Source organism: Dreissena polymorpha, chromosome 1, assembly GCF_020536995.1.
Source record: "Dreissena polymorpha isolate Duluth1 chromosome 1, UMN_Dpol_1.0, whole genome shotgun sequence".
NCBI lineage: Eukaryota > Metazoa > Mollusca > Bivalvia > Myida > Dreissenidae > Dreissena > Dreissena polymorpha.
Genome location: NC_068355.1, coordinates 124,010,506 through 124,032,803, shown reverse-complemented (window position 1 = coordinate 124,032,803; position 22,298 = coordinate 124,010,506). Strand labels below are relative to the sequence as shown.

Sequence of the window (22,298 nt, the reverse complement as noted above, 5' to 3'; positions counted from 1 at the left end):
CGTCTATTTCCGAGAATGATCGTGAATATTTGTTGTTGTTTTTTTCATTTTTTTTTCTGGAATGTCTTGTTAACGCAAAGTAAAATAACAATATTTAACATATGTGTATAAATACCAAATATAATGTCTTCAAAAAATGTTTTAGAAAAAAATCCTCTGACTGTCTCCGTAAACGCTCGTATCTTTTCTGCCTAGACCGTCAAGTGAGGAACTTATTCTCGCATGAATATGTAAACAATATATGTCGTAGCCAATGCTTAGCAATTTTGCTTTAATAATATTTGTACACCTTTTATGACACTGTCATGTTATATAGTGATGTGCTGTATTTACAAGGCGAGTTATTGAGATCTGCGAAGAACTACTTTTAGTGTGCATGAATTAAGTGGTAAATCGGAGTTTTAGGAGTTTGTTTTTTGGCAGCCAGCCAATTCGGATAGGCTCAGAAATTGGTATCATGGCTATGCCCCAGGCCAAAAACATAAAATTTACGTACATCACTTTCCTGTTGTGTGAACGTGTCCTACCTTACTGCCTCTTACGTGTTCATAGTTTTTTCGTCAGCAACAACGATTGCGTCAGTTTAATTAGATATAATTATTATATTAAATATGAAATATCATAAACATACATGAATGTTCATTTTCCATATTGAAACAAGACTGAAATTTTACAAAAAAAGGTTCCCGTATTTAGTTAAAGTTGAGTGAACCGTATGCTTGAGCGGTGTTTATATCATTATGTTGTTGCCAGTTTAATCACGATTTACTTCTCTACCAATTGACTACTTATAACCTTAACACTACGAGACTACAGTTGCTTGCAACTTCATTGCCCATGTATACATCCGTTGTGCTTGATCAAGTATATTTAATACGTAATGAAATATAGTTTTTCAGTTCATAATTACATACATTTCTTTCATAAAAAAATAATTATTAAATATGTATACAAATACAAAATGTTTTTGTCAAAACATTTTTTGATCACGCGTTGAAGCTTTTGCATTTTACTGGACTATTTACGGAACTGCTTTCACAACAATATGGCTCAACCCATGGTTTGTTGCAAAATAGACACTCTTTTACTTTCCTTTTTTGTCGATAAAGAAAAGTAGAGATAGAATAAAGACTAGAATTATGTTGTTGTCTTTTCTAACTGACTAAATGTTATTCATTAAAAAATTCATGAAGCGCGGGTCGATCAAAGCTTTCGTTGTCTGTAGCATCGATTAACTACAAATTACGAAATCAAACAGACATCGAGGGTTAAGTACATACCTGATGTTTCTGTTAAATAATCCTTCGCGAGATACACTACTTTCACACTTTATCCGCCTTGCCGCAATAAATAAGTTTATTTAGATGTTATGAACATTTATATATGTTGGTCACAATGCCGTCCATACAAAAGAAAGACACAATTCCGTTTGAAATGTGGGTGCATCAAATGATTGTACGCCATATAGGAATGTTTTATAAATGTTATTTACAGTAAAGTGATATAATACCGGTAATAGAGTTTCTGAACATTTGTACATGTGAGCCATTTACATTCCATTAAGCCGTCCATCTAAAAAGTAAGCCTACTTTTATAATAATATTGTATTACATAATAAACATATGTTTGTATTTTACTTCTAGAAGCCACATGTCACATGTTGCGGTTTTTAGTTGTGATCAATTTACATTTGGTATTTTCCAAGGGAAGTCGTAACTTTCTTTTTGAGACAATATCGTTTTGGTATCATTTTTTAACATATTCGAATACCGGTATGTATGAAATTACCTTAAATAAGCCGAAGTGTTTTGCATACATTTTCGCCTCGTATATCTTTTACGTTACTTTTCTTTTCCGAGTTGTCAAAGTTCTTTTTGTATTCCCGAATAATGTACTGAGAAATATTCTATAAACATTCTTCCTCATTGATATAATAACTATTTTATGTGTTATGCTTAAAACTCGACCAGACGGTCGAAATTACACTTACGTGTGTTGTTGTTATTTAAAAAAGGTTAATTATATATATGCTTTAAACATTAGAAAAAAGCATTTTATCTTCTTCATGTGAAACGTGTATAAACCACACTTTCATTAAATTGGAAGCATGTTCAAATTATGGGATATAAAATGAGTGTCTGAAGACCATTTTTTTTACAAGCATGGGTTGAAATGTTAACCTTGTATCATGTTTAAATCCATCATGAAACGAGCACATTATTTTGATTTATATACAGTTTTGGACTGTAGCATGCCCCAAATGTAAATGAGGCAATCAGAAAATGTCGCATTTATTTTGAACAAAGATATACTCGCAGTGATTACATACCCTAGCTGTTAACAGGGCGTTGCGCTTGAAGTCAGTCAACTGGACATAAAAGGTCAATGGGTAACAGATTGATCACAGTATTCTTAGTATCATTCACGTTTTACAAGCACATTCAACAGCAAATGAAAGTTTTTTTTATCATAGTATTTTTTTTACATTCATTGTTTATGGCGACAATTAATGTCTTTCGAAATAAAAACACGGAAACCTAAGCTGCATAATTTATTATAGCATAATAAAAATCAATGTTAGTTAAACTCTTTAACATTGTGGAAAGAAAAGTTTTCTTTATACAATATAATATACCAACAAACAGATAATGTATTATATTAAATTTAAATGAAGAACGTTGTCGGTTCAGGTTCAAAGGGTGACTATAAATGTTCGTTAATTTCAATGATGATGATTTTATTTACCCAATACGTATAGTGGCGACTTCGTTGTTTACATACAGTTCTCAAATATCTTTCAATTAAAAAAAATCGGAAACAGGATTTATCTTTTAAGAGTCCATGGGGTCAAAACATGTGTGTTTTATGTATGTAAGCACACTATCACGATTGGGTTTTAAAATATGGCCACAGTCTATGTTCGTTGTGTATGATTTGATCATCACTTTTGAGATCAAAGAAAATAAGTTACACTTGAGTGAACTTTGAGTTGTCATTGAGGCAATTAAATTTATTAAATTAAAAAATTTCATGTGTTGACGATTTTATTTGAGTATAATCATGAAACAGTGTACCAAAACGCCATTTGATTGATTTAACAGGCATCAACCTATTAACCATTAAAAGGTTATAGTGTTTAAGGCTCGTAAAAGGTGACAAATCCAATCCAATAACTATGCATATAAACTGGTATAATTTTTACCGGATTTCAGTTACTCTTTCATAAAAAAATGATAATAACACAGCTTATGTGCAACGTTGTCAAGAATTATGGAAGATATAATATATAGCCGTTTCATAATTTGAATCAATGTTTAAAACTTTGTAATTTCCGTACATTTTCGCCATCTCCGATGTTCCTCGGCTTCTTTCGTAAAGTACGCATATATTGATGACGTAGTACAAACAACGCAAAGAAAGAGATCATGAGTTCGGTAAGATATTTTTGTTTTGAATGTCTGGCCTCTTCACCCTTGACCTGCTCACGTGATACACAATGTATTGTGCCGACCAATCAAAATGTGTTATCGGAAAACCGGCTCGGAATCGCTCGGCATGATTGAGTAAACAGCGATGTAAATAAACTGATTGTTTGTTAAAACAATTGACTTGGAGGACTGTATTTTGAGCTCAAAACAATTTGTATTGCTCATTTTTTATGGTAATGTCCAAGAGCATATATATAAATATATATTATTTTTTAATAACCTTAATAAATAAAATATGCAGAACATATTTTAAAATCGGTAATAATTACGAATCGTAACCTGTTACGGGCTTTTAACTCGTCTGCTAACCCACCATTTAAATGATTTAACATGCAATAACCTATTAACTATTAAAATGTTATTGTGTTAACACGTCTCTATAATCTTAGCACTTATTTGTTATGGGTGTTGACATCTGTGAAAAAAAGATCAGCAAATGAATTTGTCTTTGTACACCACATTTAGGTCTAAACCCAATGCACTGTCCTGTCAACCAGATATTGGCTTGAAAACCTTTGTTATGTTTTCAAAGTGTGTTTTAAGTGATCCAAAAAGAAGTGGATCTCAGTGGAACATAATCCTTGCTCTCAACATATTCCGTTTTTATCCTCTACCAAATTATCAATATAAGCCGCAGAAAATTACCATCAGCAACAGCAAAAACAACAAAAGCACCACCGACATACATATAATAATCGACAACAACAAAACCATTTGGTTATTCCGCTCTTATCTCTTGCGTCTTTGTCGACAAGATTTTAGTATCTTTATCATGTAAATCGTTGGCATATTATTATCATATTATCGCCATAATGAATTTGTTTATACACGGTATATTCATCATCATTATGAGAGAATTAATACCATGTTTTAAAGCAATACTTCAATAACTAGACACAGAGTATTTCTGATATTTTTAAGCGATGGGTAATATCAGATGTATATAGTTGAAGGCGATATATATATTCATATTTATTATATTGTTTTCTCCACAAACATAATAGCACATTATGTTTGATTATTTTGCAACGCCTTGTGAACATTTTACTCAAAAATCATTACCCATTAATTAAGTATAATGACTTTCTACTTGACAAAAGTGAGTCCATAAGCTTAAAGATCAACATTCCACGTTCAATTTTAATGTAATAGCGTTGTTACGGTACACGTACTTCAACTGAATTCTAAATACCCATCAAACAAGATCAAGGCGGATACCGACATCGGGTTGGTTTAATTACTTGTATGTGTTTTACGTTTCGCAAAGTGAGATAGAGTTAAGGGGACGGAGAAGGCTAACCGAAGAAGGTAGGATGATCACATTAATTTGTTATTGTTTTTCCTATGTTTATATTTGTTTTAATTTTGAAAGTGTAATAAATTATATTTTTTTTTAATTTACATTGCATACATGATAACATACTGATATTTTAAAAGAAAAACGTTGGAAACTTAGCATGCGTCACTTGAAACGTATTCTTTTGGTATTTACTTACTGGTTTCATTGATTTTATGATTTATGGAAACAAAATTAATCTTTTTAAACTTTTTATAAATACATTCGTTCAATAAAGTTTTGACGACGTCGACGTTAATTCCCATGTGTGTGTTTATATTAGAATTTTATTTTTGCAACTTAAATTATAATAGTATTATATATACTTATCTATATAAACTTTATACATTTTATGAACTTCTAATTAAAAAAGTACTTATAATAAACTGGGAATAATACGGTATATTTTTGTAAAGCAAGTGAACGGAAAAGGAAACAACTTTGATGTCTTACTAGAAGAGATTCGTAAAATGTTTTAAATAACTATGTTGTATGTTTGTTGTATTGTTATGTTTTTGCTGGAATATTTGCTTGGTGTTCCCAGCCGTGTTTATGCACAAACGACTTTTAAATTTGACGAAGCGTATTATCCTTTAGAACACATAAGTACGTAAGTGATGTTTTAGCAACTAAGTACGTGATTGCATAGCTATAATAGGGCGGGGAAATGTATACATTCAGCTTAATGCAGATTGATGTTTAATCATCACTGAGTAGTCAAAAAATGGTGGTTATAACTTTAAGTCTTGTTTTCGTTGACACGCACATTAACATTTTCGTCGTTTTCAACATATAGGCAGGGGTGATTAAAACTCCCTGAATTAAGCATATTAAATGTGCAGTTGTTACCAAACACCAAGCGCATTTGATTTGGATACGTTTAAACGCTCTTTACACTTATGAATTTAGCCAAATAGCACTGAAAGTGTTTACTGCTTGTGATACAACATTTATAACCGGATGCGTGTTCATTCACTCTTTTTGTAACATGATATAAAGCAATAAACTGTATTGCTTCACTAAAGAAAATAAAAGGCTTCCACTATAAATCACAGTGTCAAAGTTTTTAATTTAAAACCACATTTTGATCAGATAGGCTAGTATATACAAATTTCATAACAAAATTTGTACTTTCAAATAGCAAAATATTTTTTATTAATTAACTTATTAATGGAAAATCATTTAAAAGCGCCAAAATCTAAATAAGTTATATTCAATTACTGATCAATGAGTCCATTAATAAACTTAATCAATGATAAAGTTTATCATACGGAGCTTTGAAATATCTGAATAAGGCATGGATAATCTCAAAGTGGGCGATATTATTGACAATTACCTACTTGCAAGGATCTGTATATTGATAACGTAGTGGCCATATCCTCGATCAGGTCATAAGATGTTAGTGCAGATGAATAAGGGGACGATAACAAAACTTTACATTTGATAAAGCATATCGTATGAAAGTAATATTTAAATACATTCTATGTGCGTATATATATTATAAAAAAGTATTGCAGTTTTGTTTTCAGTTCTTTTGTATATCGAGATACGTTATGCATTACTTAGCAATTATACAACAGGAGGTGCACTAAATTATTTGTATATTCATATAAAACAATATACAATAACAACGCATGTATCACATGCACCATACTAATTAAATAAACAATAATGAATATGTTTCTATATGTCTAATCATGGTGATGAATTTGGTTTGAACAAACTATCGAAGCCCAGAGCTGTCAAAATTGCATGGCTAAACACATTTTGATTTGTCGCACCAAAATACCTTAGTTGATATTACTTATACACGATTCACAAGGAATCTTTAAGGTAAGTCTCGACGTTCTTTCATTATAAGACTCTCCTGCAATATTACACAACGATAGGGCAGTAGTCTGTTATTCTCTTCCGTTTTCAAAGCAGTAAAGTCTTGTTATCAACACTTATGTATATCTAAATGGATAAATGACAGTTTAAGCTTTAGATTATTTTTAGTGTGGTAAATACAAATCCAAATTTCTTCGTGAATATGAGGGCCATAACAGATCATAAAGTGAGCATTTAAGTTTATTAACTAGATTACAACACTCTTCGATTAGATTTCGTGTTGGAATACTTAAAAATACAAGCAGTTAATATATAATACAGCTGTGCATCCGTATATAGCTCTTTTATGCAGTTGAAAGCAGCGAGCACATTATTCAAGACAAAATAATAATAATAATAATAATAATAATAATAATAATAATAATAATAATAATAATAATAATAATAATAATAATAATAATAATAATAATGATAATTATAATTATTATACTTATAACAATAAGTCGATCTTCCATGGGTAATGCATGTTCACGTTTACTATGGAAAGCATAATATGAAGCAAATAAACTTATTTGATAATCTCAAGGACAACGAAATGTATAACTCAAAATAACATGTAATATAATGTTAAATATCGATCGTCGTCTGAGTTACCATTTATAAAGCGTTTACCCAACAATTTACTCTTAAAAAACCATGCTTGGACACTTATAAAGTAAAATCTGTTTTTTTTATGAGTTCAACACACTGCAAACTTCAATATCTTAATTGACTGTTTTATTATTAAAAGACATAATTTAAAAGCGAAAATAACTGACACATTAAGTAACCACCCAATTGTTGGTATATATATATAAAATCTATACACTCCTACAGTGAGGTCGTCAGTTCCGAATCACTTTCGAAACTACCCATGTATATTTTAAAACGGCGATCGATTTTAATTTCGGATATAGGGCGTATTACATATATTTTTAACCTCTATGCTTCGCTTACCTTGATTTTGAATTTGGTTATAAATATAAATAATTGTTTATGTTATTTCTAAACCGAAACCTTTCTCCATTTCCGGTTAATATTCTCCAATAGCAAATCACGTGACAGAAGGTGCACTTTATGACTAGGGATCGTCTCAAAACGAACTCGAACTGTCAAAATAGTTTATTTAACGTTCATAACAATATAACCAGACTAGCTTTTGATCACAGATTTTTGTAAAAACTATAACAATAAAGAGAGCAAAAAGTAAAAAATAACAAAACAAAATTAAATGGACCTCTACCTGAGATCACACAATTAAGGGTACCTGCATAGAATATACATATGTACTATGTAGGATGTATAAGGAAGCAACAGCACACAATGCATGTCAAGATTCTATTGTAGTACATATTAATGTAAACTTTATCAAGATAATATGCTTATGAAGGTGTATTAATCTCACTTGACTAAGAAAATCTATTTTAAAGGATAAGCAAAATATACATAATAACATTTAAAGTGATGTTTTGTGCAAACTTATTCCACAAAATATAAGTGGAACATGGGCTAACTTTCCTACAACACGACATATATAGACTGCTGCCCCAGATACTGGATTTAAAATATTTTATTAAAATATACCATTTCTTTTTTCAGAGGGGATGAACCAGTCTCACAAATCATATTAATTCAAAATATGAAAAAGTCAACTGACCATGAACAATAACTAAATCAATTTCTAGACTAATAGGAATTTAAGCTTTTGGTAAAAACTAGAAAAAAACAAACAAACTAGGAACCAATTAAAATAAAATAAGGAAAAGGTTGGTAAATAAGCAACTGCTGGAGAGCTTTGGCAAGTGTACAACACTCATAAATTCACATGGGTAGAGCTAAACACATCATAGATGCATGGGTGAAAGGTCTGGGCTGCTGCAATTTCCCCATTGCCTGTCGGGGCACGTCTGCGTCCTTCACAATACTGAAAAAATAATGATATAAGCCTTACTATTTTAATTATACCTCACGTGACTAGCACATGTCAATTCCCATTTACCCATATTACAGTCATATGCGACATTATTTTATCACCATTTTTTAGCTGTAAATAGCACCATTAGTTTTCCGCATCAAGAGAATATATAAATATACTGCATTTACTTCATTTTTCTTTCTGGCATTTGCATATTTTTTTTAAATAAAAACAAAAATAAAATCACACAATTTTACATTTTTATAATCAGATTTAATAAAATTATATTACATTGTTTTCCTTTGTCTATGAGTTAATACCAGCAACCTTCCTTTTAAACGTCCGTATATTCAGATATGTATGTGCCAGAGTGCTTAGTAAATGAATAAACAAGCAATTTTCAATTGTGTTTCTCTTATTAATTTGTTGTGTTTTCTTTGTTCAGTATAATAAAATAAATATCACATCCATACAGGTTGATAAAACTGGGTTAGGTTAACATAACCATTCTCGGGTAAACATTATGTTGTTATCACCCTGTATGGGATGTGATACATGTATTTTTATATGTTTAAAAATAAAATTGCAATGTAACTTCAAGCATTTTTAAGAAATAAAAGATAAACTTGAATTATATTTTTAAACAGTATAAAGTAATTAATAGTAAGATGCTCATATATAAATGGTTACATAATTTTTTGAAGCCCCTGTTGCTTCTAGTAAGTTCTACTCACATGTTTTCATAGTAGCAACATCATGTTTCCTATTCAATAATGCAAAATAAAATTTTTTGGTTGGGACCAAATAAAATTACATTGTTTTCAAGCAGTATTAAGCATTAAAAATAATAGCATTTCATCCCAGAACAAATGTTAAGGCCAATAATACAATTTACAATATCACTTAACAATGTTTGACAGTTAAACATTCGTTTGAGATTACCCCTGGTTTACTTCATGTCTGTTTCAGAACTGACACCTGTGGCAGTTAGTCATTTTCGAGACTCTAAATTCACAGTTTGACTGAAAATGTATAAATCTTATTGTTTTCTTATTTCCTGATAAATTACCTTCAAATCAATACCAAGATCACTTACCATGCACAATCCGTTATAGAAGCAAACGTGTTCTAATTTCCGATGACCGATCGCGAAGACAGGATTTTGCCGCCATTCGAAAATATGTCTGCGAGCGTTTCCACAATTCAGATTGTTTACATTTGTCTATTTTCTTCCGGTTTGTTGCGAAAAAAAATCATCAAATATTAAGGTGCATGGCTGTACAATTTGTTCAAACATAAGTGGTATGACTTATTTTTCAATGTTGAAAGAAATGTAATTTGTTTCGGAACTGGCGACTTTTCGGAACTGACGACCTGACTGTATCTTTTAATCCTGTATTGATCTGTGTCTTGAGCGAGGAATTTGTCGATTTGTATGTTATTATTGGCGATGCACTACCTTTTCTTATCTTTATATTGCGTCATCGAAAGTGTCATCGAACCTCGACCGAGTTCTGTGGATTAAACAAACTCAAAACTACAAGAGTGATAAATTGTATCTTTATATATGGATCATCTGTATCTTTAAATATGGATCATCTACTGGGTACGTTGTATTTCATACGCGCAATAAGAGCAAATGTTCAACTAATGAATTATAACACTGAACATAAATTAATACCACATAGAAAGTTATCTGTTACATGACATGAAATATTAAAAACAAATGCATCCTCGCACTTTTTTGATCGAACCGTCTAAGAGATCTGTTGATCTCCAAGGTAACTATAATACGATACCCGCAATGGTCTCTTATTTCTTATTTCTTATTTAAGATTGCAGAGTTGAACACGTGCATTGAATAATAAACTGGTGACATTTTATAGACGTATATTAAGCTTTTTTAACGAAAGAAACATAATCATATGACAGAATAGTCATTCGACCATACGCCATAATGACAACGCAGAAAAGATTTTCGTTGTGATATTTAAAAAAGGTTACAAATGAATAGAGCTGAGCGGGAACTTTTCTTTTTTCGGCCCGTATATTTATTTACCTGTATAATTGACTTCGAACATTAATATACGTCAAAGAGAAGAATAATGGTGTAGGATATAACTTTATTAAATAAAACAACCGTATAGTACATAGTAAGTTCAGTACTGTACATTCATCTTGCATATAGTTTAAACTGATGTACCTTTTCTTCATATTTTAAAAGCCTTTATGATGTGTGCTTTTCTATGCACTAGTTATATTAGTAAAATACACATTTACATCATCAAATCTCCTGTCGTCATCTGTACGATATTTCAACATTTTTGACGCGCGTTCGTCCCCTTTTTCTGTATTGCACAGGCCGAAGTAACGCGATCCTTCCGATAAAGTCTGAGTCCATTCCGAACGCATCATTAAGAATGTACATAAAGTTAAAAGTATATATTTTACAGACTTGCAAACATGTGATGACATAGAAAGACATATGCCCCCGAAATACGCTTTGATAGTAATGTAAGACAGCTAAATAACAGAATAACTTTTCGAAACCTAAATGCCGAACCTTACTTCAAGGTAATGGCCACAGGGGTCAAAATGTGTGTGTTTCTGGAAAGGTCTTTGCCATATACTTATGCATATACTTATACCAAATATGAAGGTTACATCTGAAGCAACAAAGAAGCTATGAGCATTTATCGAAACCTAAACGCAGATTTCGAAACCACAACGCGGACCCTAAGTTCAAGGTCAAGGTGAAAGGGGTAAACATTTGTTTGCATATGGAAAGGCCTTTTTCATATACACATGCATCCCAAATATGAAGGTTACATCTGAAGCAACATAGAAGTTATGAGCATTTTTCGAAACCTAAACGCAAATTTCGAAACCTAAACGCGGACACTAATTTCAAGGCCAATGTAAAAGGTGTAAAAAAATATTTGCGTATGGAAAGGCTTTGTCCATATACACATGCACACCAACTATAAAGGTTACATCTGAAGCGACATAGAAGTTATGAGCATTTTTCGAAACCTAAACGCAGATTTGGAAACCTTAACGCGGACCCTTCAAGGTCAAGGTGAAAGGGGTAAAAAATTGTGTGCGTATGGAAATTGGAAAGGCCTTGTCCATACACATGCATACCAAATATGAAGGTTACATCTGAAGCGACCTAAAAGTTATGAGCATTTTAATAAAAAATGTGACGGACATATTGACAGACGGACAGACAGACGGATAGACATATTGACAGTGCGATCACTATATACCCACCTTCGGGGGCATAAAAATGCAGTAGCATTGTTGACAAAAGTGTTATAAATGCACTGGTAAACATGTGACAATCCCACTTTCGACTCGTCTAGTGCTTGTTCACTGTGCAATGTAAACTGTGTACTAGTCGAAATATATTGCCGGTTGTAAATAACGCTGTTGAATAACATTCAACTTTACAACTGATTTTTTGCATGCAACAGTTATATTTAAATCAAGGTGAGCTTATCAGTATTGATATACATTTCAAGCATAACTGTTTGTTTGTATGACTACAGGTTTTTTTACGGAATAGTTTCAATCTTGGTCATCTCGAACCCTTAGTTTTCCTTTAGATGGTTTATGGCCCATACATGAAATATATCAAATAAAACAGCTGAAGTGAAATTTACGTGTGAATATTATTTACGGTCTATATTTACTCCAACAAAAAGATGTATTTAATGTGATATTGTTTCGAAATAAATGTGTGAAAGAACGACCAATACGAAATACAATTGTTTATCAGAAACAACCGTTATCAACGCATGCTTTGAAAGCCGCTTGGTATTGCTTGTTCACGTCAATGTTCAATTAGTCATCAAGCATTAATTCAATTGAAGTTTACTGTTTTGTCGAACGAGGAAAAGCTTTCAAACTTACAGTCGTTTTGTACTTGTTTGTTTCAAATGGCAACAGTAATCACCCCCACGAAACGCCAAGACAGAATGAGGTGGTTTTCAGGTGACATATATTCAAATAACAGCACGCCCAACTACAATTTGGAATTATTATGTGACTGCTGTGCTTTTAAATACAATTACATATTTCAAGTACGGTTCCTGGATGGTAATCAAAACAGAGCATTTATCTCATGTGTGCACACCCAAATGTATTTATAGTTATATAACAAGTTAATTAACATCAAATGCCCGGTTATGCAATTTGAACATTTTTATGAAAAGTTAAACCGATTAGTTCTTTTCAGGATTTACATTTAACATCTGGAACATTTTCGCAACAATCAAACATGCAGACTTCACACCAAACGGTCGTTGTTACCCAGCAGCCTATAATGAGCGGCAAAAGCAACATGATGGTTTGTAGCCTTAATGGCCACCGGGACTGGGACAGTGGCCTCATGGCGTGTTGCACTGACTGCAGGTCATGTAAGTATTTTGTCAATGAGTTTTGTTTAGATATTTGCAGGAAAACTCTTTTACAGATATTGTACCTTCAATGAAATACAAGACGTTTGAAGATTGTTATTTAAAGGTGAATCACGACCTTGTTTTGAATTAGTTGTTTTATTTTTCAAGCACGTTACCAATAAAGTATGTGGTATCTTCTTGATTTTGAACCAACGGACGTAAAGTGGTTAAAGGCCGCCAGTATATGCCCTGATGATTGGCATGTTATTATATGAACATTTTGCACAAACTCTATATGGAGTGATAATCTATTGACATTGTAGGTCGGCTCAGGTCATGATTAGAGTTCAGATAACTGAGTACATCTCTGTACGTATTTGCGTAGGAGAAAAGGTTTTGCGGTCAGATAAATTACTAGTGAGTGAATTTTTCAATAAGTTCATTGATAACATGTCATGCTGTTAATTTTTAAAGTGGTTGTCCTGTAAATACTGGCTTAAAAAGTGCACAGCTATATTTCCATGTGTATCAGGGATCAGCGGTCAATATATAAATTAAAGTGAAAGTGTGCACTTCACTAGACTGACAAACTTGCATGCATTGAGGCAGATATAAACAATAGAAGATTTGTTCACATCAAATGACTTTGACCGACCATTACTTCACATTCAAATATGATCTTCATTTGTCATACTTCATTTGAATCTAGTCATTTCATTCTAGTTAAAATATGCGAATTTAAATCACCATTTCATTGTTAATGCAACTGTCATATAGATTGGACATATTTTTAATTGGCATTACTTTACACAGTTAATAATAGTTATTTGTATCTTGCATATTGCAACAAGCAAGCGGAATTAATCCTGCATTTGATTTCTATATAAATTAATGGATTTTTTCAGTAAACTGTCTTCTTTTCAAATTAAAGGCTTACTTGCGAATCAAATTTCACAAACCTTTTTAAATTTGTGTATTTTGAAATTTATTGAGGCGCATTATGTGAAGACCCGGATTGTGTCCCAGCAATCCTAACTAATTTGTTTGTTATACTCACGAAAGTTTGGACTTATTTCAAGTTTTAAATTTTGAATTATAACGGCGATTCCAGCTATTTAGTTTTAAACGAAATTTATTAAATTATGGTATGGTATTTTTCTGTCTTGGGAAACCGGAGTGCTCGGAGGAAACCCACATGTCCGGTTTGCTGACCACCTACCAAACTCACATGCGCCGGAAACGGGGATTGAACCCGTTTCGTAGAAGTGCGAAGCGCATTTACCACCAATTGCGCTCGAAAAACCTTTTAAAAACTATCGACCTATTAATTACGCGGACATAATAGGTGTTTTTTTTTTAAAAAGAAATACAATCCGAGACCGTTTGATAATGAAAATAGGTTTTATTATACCCCTTTTGGTTTCACTGGAATATACGCTTTTTACAAAACTATCCACCTCCGCGCAGAGATTTGACTGGAACCAGAATAGCTGGATCAAATCCCTGCCTTCATCGCCAACCACGTGATGATAACCTAGCCACGTGGTACAATAATTTTACCGCTATAGGTAGTTATTTTTTATCATGAACCTTAACTTCAACACTTTTTTCAAAATAAAAAAGAAAATGATTTTTCAGAATATAATACTTGTTTATGAGAACCAAGAACGACAACTCTGCGTGGAGATTACAAAACTAGCTGAGTTCTATTGAATATTTCCTCCCTTAAGTGCAAATTATTGAATTACATTGTACAATTTTCACACTACTATTTAAGCGATTATCACGCCTCATTAGTTTTTCGATAAATCTAAAACGACGCTCGCGATGTGTCCTTGATTTTTAAAATTAACGTATAAACATTATAATGAACGTCTTTATATTATTTACGTGTTTCTGAAAGGATGTAACAATTTATGAAGTGGATTTCGGTAAGCTATGCAGGGCGGGTCCCATGTCTTAACATATACACGTAATACTATTGCTATTTAATATAACCAATATTACAGTTTTCAATCTTAATCATGGAAAGTGGTACACAAACAACAAATTGGGTCATTTTCCGAAAAAAAGAACGTTCAGGGCTTTCGGTAATTCTACACATTGAAGCCGCCACTCGCACTTTTGAAGGTCACGTGACGGCTTTGGAAATGTAATAATTTAAACACATCCAATTTATCTGTCTTGATAACTGTCTGAGTTATATAAACCCTATTTACGCCTTTAGGTCTTGTTTTATTAACGTTCTATTTTTGAAGAAATAAACGAAACCCGTTGACAGCTAATGTGACCCTTGTCACATCAGCATGACGCAGCAAATGGCCGAAAGATCGATAGGAACCGGCTACCAGATTTATCGATCGCTTATTGTTGGTTCTGTATTAAAAAAAGTTTGATTGACAAGTTGCGAGATGTTTTCTTAGACAGTTGTTCCATTAACTTCATGAAATGAGATAAATACTAAAGCAGCATTGAAGGCATAATGGAAAGTAAATGCAACTTTTTTTAAGACATCTAATATAGACACTGCTCTCGAGAAAATAAGGCTAATAATGGTATGTGTATTTGCACAAAAGTCTATAACTTATTGATAGAACGATTTCTGGTGTGCACACAAAGACGCTTCTCTACATAGAATAATAATTAACACGTTTAAAATTTAGAGGGGGGGGGGTTGTATGGAGTAGACGCCAATTATTTGTAATGTGTCATTTTTCAATTTTTTAAATGCTAGTTATCTTTTTTTATTTTGGTGAATAAGTTAGTTTCACGCCTTTAAATATGCCGTGACAACAAAGATACAAGCTTGTTGTTTACAAATTGTTGTGTTTCACGACTTGTGTATGATATTGCGGTTTGTTATATGTACGAGTTTACCGAGTGCTTCCTCATGTGAGCAAGAGCTTAAAGGCCAAGGCAAAAAATCTCTAACCAGTATTCTTAAGTTATTTACATTTGAACGTATTAACACGTTCTGTAGCATAAGTAATCATCGCGTTTGGTTTCATATTACAAAATAAAATAACAGCAAGGGACATTTCATGTAACGATCTATTAAAAACATGAATTATAAAAATTGTCGTCAAAGATAGTAGTTCATTATTTTCAGACACTCAAAAACACACTTCTCTTGCACATTAAGCTTCAACTAATAAAAAAACCACGGATGCCTTTTGTTTCAAACAAACTACGTGCAACTTATCTATCTATATATACTGCTAGTCGCCAACAATTAGCATTACAAGCAGGTGCGTGTCAGTGCTAGGAAATTAAGGAAGAAGTGTATAGGAGATAAAAGTAATACATAATGTATTTGTGAGACATAGAAACAAAGGTGATAGTGTTAGTTAAAAGAAGGAATATACAGATAAAAGGTTAAAAACAGCCAACCTGCTTAGAAACTGTGGTCTTGTTTGGTCACCCCCAGCCTAAACTGGTCCAGGGTAGGTGCCTGTACAATATTGGCTGGTAGAGAGTTCCATAGGACAATAGTGGCTGGATAGAAGGAGAATTTATAGTAGTTGCTTGGAGTAGGGATTTGTCTGAATGAAAGAGGGTGCAAATGTCTAGTGAGCCGGGTCGGAGGAGTGACATAGGGAGGCATTGGTACAGCAACCAGTCCGTGGACAATTTTATAGAACATCAGTAGCCGGGAGTCATACCTTCTGTTCTCAAGTGAACGCCACCCTAATTTGTCTAGCATGTGTGTGACACTGTTGTGATATGAGTAATCATTTGTAACCCATCGAGCGGTCCTGCGTTGGACCATCTCGATCTTGTTTATGTTGTGTTGTGTGTGTGGGCTCCACACTGAGCTACTATACTCAAGTTGTGGGCGGACCAGGGTTTTGAAGGCAAATTCTCTAATGCGTGGGTGTTTTATGGGAATGTTTCGTTTGATGAAGTTTAGTGTTTGACTGGCTGTTGCAGTAACCTGGTATATGTGTTTATTCCAGCTGAGGTCAGATGTGATGCTAACACCCAAGTATTTAGCATCACTAACTGTTTCTAGAATATGACCGTGGAGTGTGTAAGTGGATTTGTAGGGACGTTTTGACCTGGTGATGTTCATAACCGTACACTTGGAAGGATTAAATTCCATATCCCAAGTGTGTTCCCATTTTTGTAGCCGATCTAGATCTTCTTGCAGGGTATTTTGTTCAGTGGGATTGTTGACCGTGATGTAGACAGCAGTGTCATTAGCAAATAACCGGACCTGTGACACTATGTTTTCTGGCAGATCGTTTATGTAGAGCAAGAAGAGGAGAGGGCCGAGAACAGAGCCCTGGGGGACACCTGATGTGACTGGAACCTCGTCTGAATTGTCACCATTTACCAAGACAGACTGAAGTCGACCTATAAGGAAAGATTTGACCCATTGTAATGTGCTATCTTGGATGCCGTGTTGGTGCAGTTTGTAGAGTAACTTCATGTGATTGACCTTGTCGAACGCTTTCGAGAAATCCAGGAGTATTAGATCTGTTTGTTGACCATGAATAAGGTTCCTGGATAAGTCCTCTACAAGTCCTATGAGCTGTGTCTCGCATGACAGTTTTGACCTAAAGCCATGCTGGAGATGGAAAAGAATGTTCTTGACCTTGAAGTGTTTGGTGATGTTTGAGGCGACGATATGTTCCATGACTTTGCAAAGAACACATGTCAGTGAAATCGGCCTGTAGTTAGCAGAGTTACTTTTGTCGCCTTTTTTTAAAAGGGGGTTGACGTTCGCCTTGATCCAGTCGGAGGGGACAGTGCCTGTGTCTAGAGATTTTTGAAAGATTCTGGTAACCAAGGGGGCAATTTGTACGCTTAGATTTTTTAGGACAATAGGCTTGATATTGTCAGGGCCGCAAGCTTTGCCAGTCTGCAAGTTGGACAGAAGCTTTTGGACACCACTTACACTTATGGAGATTTCGGGCATTTTGGGGTATTTTGTCTTAGGGGTGTTGCTAAACAGGGTTTGGGCTTTCATTAAACAGAGTTGACCTAATTTTAGAGGATTCATTGGGGTGAAGACGGACTGAAATTGGCGATTGAGGAAGTTTGCTTGACCCTTGCTATCAGTGATAAGATTATCATTTTCCAGTAGAGGAGCGATACCTTGGGTATCCTGTTTAGCATTTTTGATTGTGGATTCATAATTAGAATATCAGCAAATTAAAAATATGACTTTTGATACAATGCTTATACTGGTAATCTCACATTTCTCGCCTTATTAGTTTAGGTTTATATTTGATTTCAAGGTTTTGACAAACACATGACCTCTTTGTAGAGGTCAAAGCAGTCTTTGCTGTTGGTGGTAAAGGTGTTTTTCTTCAAACAATAATCTGAATGGGGGTCAAATTATTTACCGGAATACCCATTACGCAATGTTTCAATATAGCCGCATTGTTACTTAAAACATACATAACACATATTAATTACAAAACACATTTCAGTTGTTTAAAGAAAGTTTGTGTTGTTAGTTGTAGCCCTGAAATATTTGTTTAAGGGTTGTCTACCGCGAAAGAACAGATGAACAGAATCAAATGATATCTCTTTGACACATATTTTATTATATGTTACATATTGGCCTTTATAAAATGATGTCAACTAACATCGACGTGAATCACTGTGTTTGTTTTGGATTAAGTCAATTTTTCGGTCAGCTGTTTAATATCATGCAATAATCGTCAATTAGCTAGAGTTTGCCATGAAAATCAATGTCAGTATTGTAAATTAGCAACAATCTTCCACCATTACCATATAGCAGATCGATCAAATCGGTGTACCATTAGTTATATATATATACTATATATATACTCTCTATATCAATCTTCATTGACATGCATGCTTATATTTGCAACCGCGTTTGTTTGCAGTGTTGATGACCTACTTTTGCCTACCATGTTCCCTCTGCGACATATCCAGCCGCACCGGCGAATGCATGTGCATGCCCTTCTGTGTTGCCGGAGGACTCCTCGCCCTCCGCGCGAGGATCAGGACGTTGGGTGGCATACAGGTTTGTTAAACGTGCGGTAAAACGAATACAACCCGCCCACCTTATAAGTACGCTGTATGTTATGCAGGAGTATGAAATAAGGCGTTTGTCCAATAATACTCGAAATCTGGACGATGATGGTCGTTGGACAGAAACGGTTAGCTTAACACGGACTAACGAAAATAAGCCGAATGTTGTTTGCTTGTAATTTGTTCAGGTTATTGACCGTATAGCAATCGGATCTTTATCCGAATCAATATTTCTACATGCAATCCATTTTACTTAATCAAATGCATTTGTTGAAAGCAAATATTTGAAGGATCGCAAATCAATATAAATGTCAATAAAGAAACGAGCGATGTGTGTTTTAGATCGGTATCTTCAATAATGTTTTGCTAGTTGTGAGTTTTGCTTTAAAGAGCCATATCAAAACAATCTGAAAGCAATAAAACATTTCGTGCAACGTTTCACAATTTAACACAAACGTGTGAAGGAAGTTCTCTACGTCAGGTAAATACATATTTCAATGACACAGCAAACGATTAAAAGTATTGTAGACTGCCAATAACATAGATACATTTGTAAATGCCCTTTCTTCATATTTAAGCTACATAGAAGTGTAAGCAAATCCTGAGTAAGCGCTTTTAAAATGTATATGTTTCTGAAACTTTCTTTAAGTTCGCTACATGTTCAAGTTTGTTGGTTTTGTACGTATTATAACATTTTCGTAGCACGTTTCAAGCGATACAACTAATAAAGTTAACATTTAATGCCGGAATGTATTTTTTTCAGGGCTCTATTTGTGGCGACTGCATTGCCATCAGCTGTTGTGGCCTGTGCGCGATTTGCCAGATGCAGAGAGAGTTGGATGCAATGGGTCTCTAAACTCGAGTGCGAGTGACCAATCCTTATACGTCATCCACGCAAAAAAACGTTATTTGTTATATCGGAAACACTTAACTTTTTTAGTTCAGTTTATATTTTCTCATTGAGATTGTTGATATTTACCGTCAAATACTAATGTTTCATTCGGGATATATGGCAATCTGTCTGTCCAGTATTTCTAACGTCACCTATTAGGTCTAATTTGCCTAGTGGCTATTTTAACCATTTTCGCTCCCATGAAGTCACGCACAATTACTTGACGTCATCGTTATTTAACTTGAACTTTTATTTAAATGAGCAATTTAACTAGTTTGCGTTCTTCATCATTCAAGTTTTTAAATCTACGGCATTTAATATAGCATGGGTACTTAGAAAGCAGGGAATGCATATTTATCCTACATGACCACACTTCTACATTGGTTGAAGCTTCAACAACTAACCACGTACATTACTATCAATTTCTAGGTTAAAATTGATTTAAATGTTTAAGCAAGTAGTGCCACTTTTTATTGCGTTTCTTCTTTTCCTTTGTTATTGTAATTATCTGATTTTAGAAGGGCATTTTGTTAGAACAGCGCGGCAGTGATCTGTTTATATCTTATACTGTTTTTTAGAATATATGAGTATTAAATACATATCATATTTCTCAATAATGTATTGGTTAGTTTGTCATGCAATGAGAAGTACTCTTCAAACATTTTTCATTGAACTCGATTAAACACAGTTGGACCCACTTCACTTAAATTTCATTACAACACGCAATACTATGGATTTTACAAAAGGTTTCATTAGACATCGTTTATATTGAAATATGTATGTTTGTACACAACGGCATAACCTGTTACACACATTTTATGTTATGTGTGTTAATCGTAAGCACAATTCATTTTTACCTGCTAAAATCGCGTGACCACAACGATATCAAAGTATATATAATTCTTACAAAGTTCATAAAAGTACAATTTCCCAATCTGATTACAACGTCTTTTAATATTTTGACGGTTTTAAATACACACATTTAGATTAACATCGTATGTGGGTGTTTGCGGTCTGAGCTATATAATCGGTCAATGTACTGTGACGTTATCGCGTGGTAACTGTTATCAAGACGCACACCAATCTCTTTCACGACGGCTACATTACATTCACCTCTGTGATGGGCTGAGAACGGACTATTTTTATGAAAGCGTCTCATTCATGTCATGATCATTCCAAGCGTTCATCATGGAGGTTACAGTATACTAAACAATCTATTGCACGACGGTTACATTACATTCACTGCATTCAAGAAAACCATCTCATACCATACTATCGTATATAAGTATTTATTCATTATTATAAAATTGATATGATTTGTTTATGTTAACAAACCTACATACATACGTCGAAGCAATGCCTAACGTCACTCAATAAAAATTATGTCCAATTGCTTACATTTGTAAATTGCGTGGAATGATTCGATCTGCGTAAATGGGAAATACAATAGTTCCAAAGAGTTGCATGAAAACTCGCAAGTTTTTGCACGATGTATCGTCAATTTAAAATTCCTATTTCATTATTTTACGCCTCTGATCCTAAAAATGCAAATCAAATATTCTTTGAATGCGTTGGTTCGGTTTTGCTCAGTTTCTGGGCAATATGGCATGCTAAGCCTTTCGCAGAGTTGTATGTGAGAGCAAGGAACGACAACTTTGCGTGGAGATTGGACGCACACGGTGGGTTTATCGACATATATCTGAAGAGTAAGCTCTTCACCGAAAGAATGTTTGCAAAGCGTTTTGTGTGACGAGTTAGAAATAAAATGACGAAGACTTTGCTTCGATGCGAGGATAAGTCACCAATTGATAACTATGTTTGTAATGATGTCTGGTTATCGCAGTGGTTGGTGCATGCGGTTCTCATCTCGGCAACCCGAGTTTAAACCGCGGTTAACATACCGGCAGATTTTCCTTCAAGTCCCTCCGGTTCCGATCTCCATCTCCAATAAAACAAGACAACCTTACAATTGAAGATCTTTTATGAAACAATAAATAGCCCAAATGGCAAGTATATATTTCTTTTAATTGTCTCGGCTTTCGTTAGTCTAGTTCATTATTTTAGTCCTTACATTCAGCCTTATGACCTCTCAATATAAAACTCATCGTGCACAAACACACACACTTTGTTGGATCTAAATCGATAGATTGTTTCAGATAGCTTGTATGAAATCGTTAACATTCACTCTTGTTTAAATTACAAAGATTAGACATCAATGAACGTTTTGTGACTTCCTTATACTTTATCTTTGAACGATAATAAATCTTTGAGAGTTCTTACTTGTCAGAAATGTTTAGTTTTGGTTGAATATCTTTTTTTTGAAACAACAACATACTCCTTTAAAGTCAGCGTCAAAGCAAAATGGTTTTACAAATTCGAAACGAGC

At 33.7% G+C, this 22,298-nt stretch overlaps 2 protein-coding genes across 3 annotated transcripts in view; one reads left to right on the top strand and one right to left on the bottom strand.

The window, feature by feature from the left end:
• LOC127848383 (calcium-responsive transcription factor-like) overlaps window positions 1–22,298 on the bottom strand; it is a 211,335-nt gene that overhangs the window by 113,980 nt on the left and 75,057 nt on the right. The gene's annotated exons all lie outside the window — the stretch shown is intronic.
• Window positions 4,676–20,529, top strand: LOC127848431 (cornifelin homolog). Its single transcript, XM_052380897.1, has 4 exons — window positions 4,676–4,796; window positions 12,849–13,029; window positions 18,873–19,012; window positions 19,784–20,529. The coding sequence occupies exons 2-4, from the start codon at window positions 12,891–12,893 to the stop codon at window positions 19,874–19,876; spliced, it is 372 nt and encodes a 123-aa protein (XP_052236857.1). The 5' UTR covers window positions 4,676–4,796; window positions 12,849–12,890; the 3' UTR covers window positions 19,877–20,529.

Coding starts and splice junctions, on each gene's coding strand:
- LOC127848431 (XM_052380897.1), top strand. CDS start 12,891: ATGCAGACTTCACACCAAACGGTCGTTGTTACCCAGCAGCCTATAATG. Junction 13,030..18,872: donor TTGCACTGACTGCAGGTCAT/GTAAGTATTTTG, acceptor GTTTGTTTGCAG/TGTTGATGACCTACTTTTGC. Junction 19,013..19,783: donor GGACGTTGGGTGGCATACAG/GTTTGTTAAACG, acceptor TATTTTTTTCAG/GGCTCTATTTGTGGCGACTG.